Source organism: Oryx dammah, unplaced genomic scaffold (assembly GCF_014754425.2).
Source record: "Oryx dammah isolate SB20612 unplaced genomic scaffold, SCBI_Odam_1.1 HiC_scaffold_13, whole genome shotgun sequence".
Taxonomy (NCBI): Eukaryota; Metazoa; Chordata; class Mammalia; order Artiodactyla; family Bovidae; genus Oryx; species Oryx dammah.
The window spans coordinates 864488-874555 of NW_024070197.1; the positions used below are offsets into that span (position 1 = coordinate 864488).

Consider the following 10068-nt stretch of genomic DNA (forward strand, 5'->3'; position numbering starts at 1 on the left):
GCGGAGGATTGTCTCGCGAGATGACAAGGTCTCGCGGAGGACGTGAGTCCTCCCACCGCGGAACGTAGCGAATCCCGGCTTGAGATGGGCTGGGGTAGGGCCTGCGGCTCCCGGAGTCCGTTTCTGCCTGGAAACTAAGTTTCCCGCTTGAATGGATTCTCCGTGTCGCTGGGCCTTACATCAACTACATTCCCATCTCACATCTTCACTTGTAAGATTATATTATGTATTGAGGGGACTTCTCTGGCGGTCCGGTGGTTAAGGTTAAATGAGACTCCACGCTCCCAATGCAGGGGGCCCGGTTCGATCCCTGGTTGGGGAAGATGCAAAGTCGCATCGCGCGACATCCCCCACACTCCCTAAAAAAGGGGATCTTCATCTCTATTTCAAATTATGACAGGGTTTTAAATTTCCTAAAATTTTGTTTAGGATAGTCTGTGTCCATGTTCATGTGGCTGTTGGTCTTCAGTTCTAATAGTACTGCCTGATTTTGGTATCAAGTTAATCTCCTAAAACTAGAGAAGAGTTCCATCTTAAAAGAAAAAATGATTTGAGTGGAATTGGAATTACTTCTTCCTTAAATGTCTAGTAGAAGAATTCACTAGTGAAGTCATCTTGGCACAAAATCATAATGGGAAAATTTTAAACTACCAATTTAGTGTCTGTAATAGAGGCCACTTCAGAGTACTCATTTCTTCCTCAGTGAACCTAGGTTGTTGGAGTATTTCAATAAATTTCTTGGTCAGTTTCTAGTTTTTGTAGAGTTGTTGGAAAGAGTTGCTAAAAATATCGTATACTCCCTGGAGCCCTGCCTGGGAACTGTCTTCCCTGCTAGAACTCAGGCTGAAGGACGCAGCTCCTATAGTAGATTTGAGGTCAGGGCTCAGGGCACAAGGGGCCAGAGAGGATGTGTCAAAGGGCAGCAGAGGCTCTACCCTTCTTTTCTGTATCTTGTGGACTCACTTTTCTGAGTTACCAACACTGGCCTAAGGTAGGCCACTGTTCATCCCTGGTCAGGGAATTAAGGTCTTGTGTGCTGCATGGCAAGCCCACACCAAAATTAACTAATCTTTGTTGTGATTTCTTTTTCAACGCAAATACAGTTTGTTTTGCCCAACTTTTTATTGGGCCAACCCTGAGAGAGAGGAAACCCACTGCTGTGAGATGACTGGAGTGGTGCAGCTGCTATATAAATCAAGGTTTTGTTTCATTTTAAATAAAAACTGAAATATCACATATAACCTGGACTTCCCTGGTAGTCCATTGGTTAAGATTCTGCACTTCCAGTGCAAGGGACATGGGTTCAATCCCTGGTCAAGGAACTAAGATTTCACACCGGGCAGCCAAAAATCACATTTAATTCTTTTTTTGGCCACACCATGCAGCATGGGCAGAGAAGGCAATGGCACCCCACTCCAGTACTCTTGCCTGGAAAATCCCATGGATGGAGGAGCCTGGTAGGCTGCAGTCCATGGGGTCGCTAGGAGTTGGACACAACTGAGCGACTTCCCTTTCACTTTTCACTTTCATGCATTGGAGAAGGAAATGGCAACCCACTCCCGTGTTCTTGCCTAGAGAATCCCAGGGATGGGGGAGTCTGGTGGGCTGCCGTCTATGGGGTCGCAGAGTCAGACATAACTGAAGCGACTTAGCAGCAGCAGCAGCATGCAGCATGGGGAATCTCTGTAATTCTTTGAATGTTTTTACCGCATCTAGTGCTATCCCATCTTTCATTCCCTTATATTGGTAATTTTTTTTTCCTGATCAATCTACCTAGAGATCCATCAATTATATTGATCCAGTCAAAAGACAGCTTCAGAGTTCACTGATTTTCTATATTTTAATTATTTTATTAATTTCTGTTCTTTATTCTTTCCTTTTGCCTACTTTGGTTTTAATTATGTTTATTTCTAATAGTGTCTTAACTTGGATATTAAATGTATTAGTTCTTCCCTTACTTTCAAAATACTTAAATCTATACCTTTTCTTCTAATCTCAGCAATAACAAATCTTGATATATTAGGTTTCATTCCACTTGGTTCCAAATATTATCTAATTTCTCAGGGTCTTCCCTGATGGTCCAGTAGTTAAGATCCTGCATTCCCAATGCAAGAGGGCATAGGTTCAATCCCTGGTCAGGGAACTAAAATCCTGCATGGTACATGGCATAGCCAAAAAAAAAAAAAAAAGGAAAAAAGTTGTTTTAACTTCCAAATATGTTAAACTAGGGATTTTTTTCTAGCAGTGTTCTTTCATGAATTCTAGTTTAATTCTCCTGTGCTTACAGTATATATCTTAATGATTTTAATTTTATATTTATTGATATTTTTATGGCCTAGAATATTGTTTCTTTTTGTGAAAATTCTTTGTGGCCCTTAAAGTTCCCTAAATGTTAATAAGGCAAAAGGTGGTAGCTAGATTAGTTCCCACAAACTGAGTGGCTTAAACACTATTTTATGCTCTCACAACTGTGGAAGCTAGAGGTCTGAAATCAAGATATTAGTAAGGCCATGTTTTTTCTGCTCTAGAGAAGATTACTTGACCTTCCTATCTTCTGGTGGTTGCTGTCTGCTTTTTAAACAAATAGGGAAATGTCTCAGCTCTTCTCCCTTTCTTCCTTTTTTTTTTTTTCTTTCTTGTTATGCTCTTGCTTCTGGCCTTCCAAACACATGTATGTTAGATCATGTAATATTTTCCTACAAGTCACTATTGCTGTTATTTTTTCACTATGTGATTTATTTTGCATAATTTTTGTATCTTTAAATTCACTGATTTTTTTTTTTTCCTTCCATATTATCTCATCTGCTTTTCATATTACACAGCATTTTTCTTTTCTGGCTGTGCCCTGCAGCATGCGGGATGTCAGTTCCACCAGGGACTGCAGTGAAAGCCTGGAATCCTAACCACTGACCACCAAGGAATCACCATAGTCTTCTCTCAGTTCTTTGCTCCTCCCCTTTCTCTGTACCCCTCATCTCTAGCTCCCTCCTCTCCTTACTATGCCACCTGAATTCTTGTCACATTGGCCTCATGTACCCTGAGCTGTGTCTCTAAATGGACAAAATCACAGTGCTCTACTCCTGTTTCCCTTCTGGAAAGTCAAGTGTCCCAGGAGCTACTTCTGACTTTCCTGACTCCCTGAATGGTTGGAAACAAAGGCCAAAAAAACTGGCCAGAAAACAGGAAACAAATAAACAAGGGTCTTTGCCAGAGTGCAAACGAGGCGGGGGGGGGGGGGGCAGCCAGAGAATGAAACTGTCACAAACTGTCACATCAGAGCTTTTTTTCTGATGAGAAAACCAGCATTTGCCCAAGTATGGGCCTCTTGTTCCTAGGGAATCATTCAAAATGCCCAGAAAAAAATGCCTTCCTTAGAATTCACCCTGAATTAGGTATACATTGGTACCACACACACCTGTCTCTCACAAACACCCCCATATATCACCACCCGTGGATGTCCACAAATTCTAGATTCAACTGGACTACCTTCTCTCACTCTAGACTTAATATAGCTACACTTATTTCAGTGTTTCCTCTATGACACAGGATGATGGAGTGACTTGGCAGCAGGGCCAGGATTTGAGGCACTGGAGACTTGGGCATAGGGGCCTGCAGAAGCAGGAAGATGCCAGGTGGGGCCCAAGGCAGAGTAGTGGGTATGAGAAGTAATCTTGGCAACCAGGGGAGAGGGGTCAGAACCCTTGATTCTGCAGGAGAGTTGGGTGTAGGTAGAGGGTGTGGAGCCATAGGGGAGATGGTGGAAGCAAAGCACTCAAGCCATGCTACTCCAAATACATTGCAGGTTGTTCCAACAACAGGACCCTCCTCAAGTTAATGTCTGGACCTTCTAATAACTCTGAAATCCAGATAAAATCAGGCCCACAAAGCCCTGAATTCTCACCTATTAAGCTTTTGTCAGCAATAAGAAGTGTTCTCTGCCAACCTGCTGTTCCACTTGAGGCACCCAAAGTTGAAAGCTCCTACAAACACTGTTTACCCCCTCAGTTTGGCAGAGCCTAATAGTTTCCAAATCACTCCAATAAAAAGAACCTCCATGATTAAAGGTGGTTTAAATAATAAGGTATTTATTATCACACAAACCAGAGCAACATGGGGCAAATAATTATCCAGGTTGGGTGACTTGGAGCTGAAAAAATGTTACAAGTATCCCATGAGAGTGAAACCAGCAATGTCCATGAAGAAAGTAAACCTTTTCTGTTACCAAAACACAGCTCAGTTCCTCTTGGCTAAAGATGGGTCATGCCCACACCTCTGCCAGTCAGAGGGGAGCAAATGAGGACCCCCATTTAACTCAGGTTTCCATTTACTTATTTATGGCCACATGGCTTGTGGGATTTTATTTCCTCAACAAGCAACTGAACCTGGGCCTTCAGAAGGAGCAGAGAGTTCTAACCATTGGACCACCAGGGAATTCTGGAACTCAGGTTTCTTATAATTCCCTCCAGGGACTAGAGAGAGACTATGGAGTTTTGCCTCCCCCTGAGGATATTAGGGTAGAGTTGAGATGTTTTCAGCCACAGACATTGATACTAAAAAATTCGGCAAGGAACCCAAGCAGGTCTGAAAGTGCAAATAAGCTTCTGAAAGCTTCCCCTGCACATGGCATTCATAAATTCTCTCTCAACTGTCAAATGTCTAGATATACATGGTTCAACACACGATTTGATGTCTCTCTCTCTACAAGAAGTCACAGAGCTCTTCCCATGAGTCCTGCTGTGTTAAAAGCACTCCTAAAGCCTTCCTGCAACATGAACCTTCTGGTGCCTAATGAGGTGGGAGCTTAAGCTATATGACTTCCCACAAACATTGCATTCATATGGCCTCTCTCCAGTGTGAACTTTTTGGTGCCGAACAAGGTGGGAGGTTCTGATGAAATCTTTCCCACATTTGCTGCACACAAAAGGCCTTTCACCTGTGTGAACTCTCTGGTGTGCAATAAAGTCAGAGCTTCGACTAAAGAATTTCCCACATTCAATGCACTTGAAAGGCCTTGCCTCAGTATGAATTCTCTGGTGTTTAATGAGGGTGTATTTGTGGCCAAAGGACTTTCCACAGTCACTGCAAACATAAGGATTTTCTCCAGTATGGATACTCTCATGCTGAACAAGTGTGGATTTGTGTCTGAAGACTTTCCCACAATCATTGCACTTGTAAGGCCTTGCTCCATTGTGAACTCTCTGGTGTACAATCAGGTTGGAGTGATGGCTAAAGTATTTGCCACACTCACCACACTTATAAGGCATCTCTCCGGTGTGAACTCTTTTGTGCTGAGTAAGGTTGTCTTTGCGGCTAAAGGCTTTTCCACATTCACTGCACTCGTAAGGCTTTTCTCCAGTGTGGATTCTCTGGTGCTGGACAAGTGTGGCTTTGCGGCTGAAAGCTTTCCCACATTGACTGCACTCATAAGGCTTTTCTCCTGTGTGGATTCTCTGGTGCTGCACAAGCGTGTCCTTGCGGCTGAAAGCTTTCCCACATTCATTGCACTTGTAATGCATCTGTCCAATGTGCAAAGCCAGCCCACTCTCAGGACTCCGTGTCTTCCTCTTGCTGTGGGTTGCCTTTTGCTGGTGACTGCCCAAACTGGCCTGGAAGTTCTTCTGCTCCTCCTTACATGCAAAGGGCTTCTCTGACAGCAGAGGTTCTTCACAAGCTCTATAGTTAGTAACAAATGATGTCTTGCCTTTGTCACCTCTTAGGAGTTTCTCTACATTGTACAGCTTCTGATGCTGGTCAAAGTTTGCACTGAACCAGAATTGCCTCCCACACGCCCCACATGTGTAAGGTTTCAGTCCATGGCGTGTTTCTTTGTGTTCATCCAGGTGCAAAACATCTTTCAAGATTGGGCCACATAAGTTACAAGGATGAGCCATCTGAGTCAATGAATCTGCCTTGGAAGTATGAATGTGTGACACTGTTACAGAAACACTCTGCTCAGAAGCTGCGTCTTCCTTGTCCACTCCATGCCAACAACCTGAAAGCAGAAAAATGTCACTGAACAGCATGTTGACTTCAGTGGGAGTGGACACCCTCATCACAAATGTGTCCCCAGCATAGCCAGGACTGAGTCCATAGGGTTGTTGCCAGGACAATAGATTTAGGATCAGGTTAAAGAAAGCTGCTGTGCAGTACTGGACTCTATGGGTCACAAGATAGGGAAGGCTTCACAACAGCAAAGATATAGGGATGGGGTATGGCTCAGGGAGATGAGGCAGGCAAGATCTCCAACTCACAACATGAAAATGACTTTCAGAAGGGCCTTGGCACAACTGAGAGGGGACCACTGTCCAGGAATATATGTCCAGGCCCAGAAAATCTGACTTAAAATAAGTAATTGGTATTCAAAAACTATTTTAAGGCTATGCCTTTGTCTTAAGACACATGAACACTGTCCAAGAGAGAAAAGTACCACAGAGGAAGCAGTAGAGAACACTTGTGAGTGGGGGGGCAGCCCTGGCCACAGGTCAGAACAGAAATGACAAAGTGTGCAGAATGGGGAGGAAAAGAGAAGTAAGGTATGGCCTGTAGCCTAGGACAGGTTTCTAGTGCTATTTGAACCCATCCTTGAAGTTACATTCTTTTCAGGCTCCCACTCACCAGCACCTGTCCAAGCTCCTTCTGTTGTGACTTGAGTAATGACCTCTCAGAGTTGAGTCACAAACTCTCAGTTCTACAGAGGATCTAGAACACACAAGTCACACTGGCCAGGGGAGTCCACCCATGGGTGAGCAAAAGAAAACTAGACATTACAAAATGAATGTCTTAGGGCAACAACCCAGTGGGCCCCACGAGCAGTGACTGTGACTGTACTTCATGACAGAGGTATGCCCAAAGGAATGACAATTAAAGGAAGTGAACATAATCTGGAGCACGTGAACGTGAAAGTCACTCAATCACGTCCAACTCTTTGCAACCCCATGGACTATACAATCCATGGAATTCTCCAAGCTGGAGTAGTGAAATGGATAGCTGTTCCCTTCTCCAGGGGATCTTCCCCACCCAGAGATCAAACCCAGGACTCCCATACTGCAGGTGGATTCTTTACTAGCTGAGCCACCAGGGAAGCACAGAGGTGCTCTAAATGAAAACAGAGCCACCCACCCAGGAAGAGGCCAGGTGGGGTAGTATCCACTAGGCTGACCACAAGACCCTCAACTTTCCTGGCAATTTGGGGGAAACAGAAGCTGGGAAGCAATAGGGAATTCCCTGGTGGTCAAATGGTTAGAAGTCCACAGTTTCAGTGCCAGAGGGTACAGGTTAGCACAGGGAATGGAGAAGGCAGTATACACAGTTGAGCCCTGGCACCCAGAGGATCTATGTGAGGGAGTGCCCCTGGTCCAGTTACAGGAAGGAAATCACAACTTCTAGGGGGAAAAGGGGAACAGGAGAACATGTAAAACTGGGTGATGCAGGGCCTTACCCAGGAAAACCGTAAGAGCAAAGCACAGAGGCACTGCACCGTGATACGAGTGTCTCAGAGCCTTATCAAGAAGCCCCCATTGCTCTCAGGAAAAATACACAGATCCTCAAAGGTCATGTGTTCCTGCATGAAGTGGACAACTGAGTAAAAGGGCAGCCTCCCTCCCCAGGGTTCCTGGCCTATCTGCCATTCACTTTCCTCCCAAGCTCCCCAACTCAAAACAAGACAGCAGGCCCTCGTGTGACTGACACCTCCTCTCTCATTTCCCATCAACCACCCTGTCCAGCCTGGAGCAAGTAAGCAGACAGGCACTGTATAGTCTGGGCCTGGCAAGAAGGGACCAACCCTTCACTGCCAGCTAGTTCCCATGGGATCCAGAGATGATGCCCCTCATACACAAATTTGAGCTTTGCATTCCTTCTAGAGCCCTCAGTACCAAAGCCCCCAGGCCGTGACTTCAGATTGCACCTCCAAGGGCATGTCACTCTTTAGACCACACTTCCATGTTACCTAAGAAGGCTTGCAACACAAGTACCTCCCAGACGTAAACCTGTCCACAGCATCCAGGATCACCTCTGGCCCCCACTGCCGTAGGTATATCCAAACACAGCTTTTAAATCCTTCCTCCTAAATTCACCTTCAGCAGTTCAGAATCATGTGCAGATTATCAGATAAAGCCAGCCCTTCCCACTTTGCTACAGCATGTTTGGGATACTATACCCTCATCAGTCACAGGGTGCACACTTACACTAAGTTCTCATTCAAAGCCCACACCCACTGGCCTTCCACCCCAAGTACAGTGGCTCTGTCAGCTGACCCAATTTAGCCCTGAACTAACCAATCAGCTTGACTGAAACTTGCCAGTGCCCACAAAGGTCACAAGTACCTGAGAAGCACAGGGACAGGGGAATAAGCACTGACTATGGTCTCACTTTTGCCTCATCTCCTTTACTGCTTTACCCCAGCATTCATCTCATGTTCACTTTCTCCCTAGAAGACTTCATCAACTGCCACATCCTATTTTCCTTACTCACCATGGACACTAATCTCCCTTTTCTTGCCTTGAAGGTAACTCTTACTTTCACTCCACTGTCCCCACCTCCTTTCCAGACCCCCATGACATAGAGGTTCTCTCTCTAAACCTGATACATGACTCTACCCTAGTCAGTTACTGGCTGTCATCTTGTAAATGTCTCCAACTTGAATCCCACCTCTGAATTCCATACCCATGGGTCCAGCTGTCCACTTGATACCTCAATTCAGATGTCTTTGGAACACTGCAGATTCAACATGATCAAAAGCTAACTCCTGATACTACCTCTGAAAGTTACCCTCACCAGCAACTTCACAAATCCAGTTGAGCCTTTTTTCCCCCTTACATCTTCTCAGGCAAAAAAAACCTGTGGAGTCATCTGTGATTCTTCCCCTTCTTTCTCACACCCTCCACATCAGAAACTCTGGTTGGTTCTACTTTAAGAAACAAAACAAAACCCACCAGAATCCAAGCACTTGTCTCTCATCTCTGTAGTCACCACTCTGGCCCAGCTATCATCAACAGTCCTCTTTCCTATACCCCCATAATCTTTTCTTCACTGTACAGCCAGAGATATCCTATTAAGGACAAAACCAAATCACCCCCTTCTCTGCTCCAAACTTTTCATAGCTCCCACCACTTTCAAAGTAGAAGCCCAGCTCCAAAGGTTCCCATTCCAGGGCTGGATCCTGTCCCCTGCTCTCTGATCACCATACATAACGGAGACCTTAAGTTCCCTGAACACAACCTGTTCAGTCTTAAGTGATGTATCCGCATAGGCTGGTTCCCATGCCTAGGACACTGTTCCACACTTCACCCCACTGCTTGCTGGAAATGGAAACCCTTTCACATAATTCCAGACCAGTTTTCAGAGCACAAGACCTCTGGGGACACAAGGGTGTCCAAACCCAATGGCAGGCAGGTTAAAATTCCCAAGATCCCACTATTTGCCATATAGGTCACCAAGAACATGGAGGGGTGGGCTAGGCTGACAGGACTGGCACACTTTGCACTCATTTATGGAGGGATAATAATCATTTCTGTCACTACAGCAACCTGGTAGGAAGAAGGATATGGAAATAATAGGTTATCCCAGTGGGGTCTCACAAACTTAACTGTTCGCCTCATCCCTGCTCTGCCTTTGGTGAGAATGATTTCAGGTTGTCTAACTTTAGATACTCAGACCTTAGTGCTGCATCCTACCAGCTATGTGACCATAACCCAAGCTCTCTGTATTCTCATGTATAAAGCAGGGATAATGATGATATCCACCTAATAGGGCTGTTTGTATCAGATGTGTTCACTTCAGTTCAGTTAAGTCGCTCAGTCGTGTCCGACTCTTTGCGACCCCATGAATCGCAGCACACCAGGCCTCCCTGTCCATCACCAACTCCCAGAGTTCACTCAGATTCACATCCATCGAGCCAGTGATGCCATCCAGCCATCTTATCCTCTGTCGTCTCCTTCTCCTCCTGCCCCCAATCCCTCCCAGCATCAGAGTCTTTTCCAGTGAGTCAACTCTTTGCATGAGGTGGCCAAAGTACTGGAGTTTCAGCTTTAGCATCATTCCTTCCAAAGAAATCCCAGGGTTGATCTC

At 45.2% G+C, this 10068-nt stretch overlaps 1 protein-coding gene across 2 annotated transcripts in view; it reads right to left on the reverse strand.

The window, feature by feature from the left end:
- Positions 1-4058: 4058 nt before the first annotated feature.
- The window catches only part of ZNF134 (zinc finger protein 134), a 9609-nt gene continuing 3599 nt past the window's right edge, over positions 4059-10068 (reverse strand). Inside the window, exons 2-3 of one of the 2 annotated variants that reach the window (XM_040251811.1) lie at positions 6616-6699; positions 4059-5992 (exon numbers count right to left, since the gene is read on the reverse strand). In XM_040251811.1, coding sequence (XP_040107745.1) covers positions 4752-5891 — 1140 coding nt within the window. In that variant the 5' untranslated portion in view covers positions 5892-5992; positions 6616-6699 and the 3' untranslated portion in view covers positions 4059-4751. The remainder of the gene's footprint in view (positions 5993-6615; positions 6700-10068) is intronic. The other variant, XM_040251810.1, reaches the window with a different exon arrangement.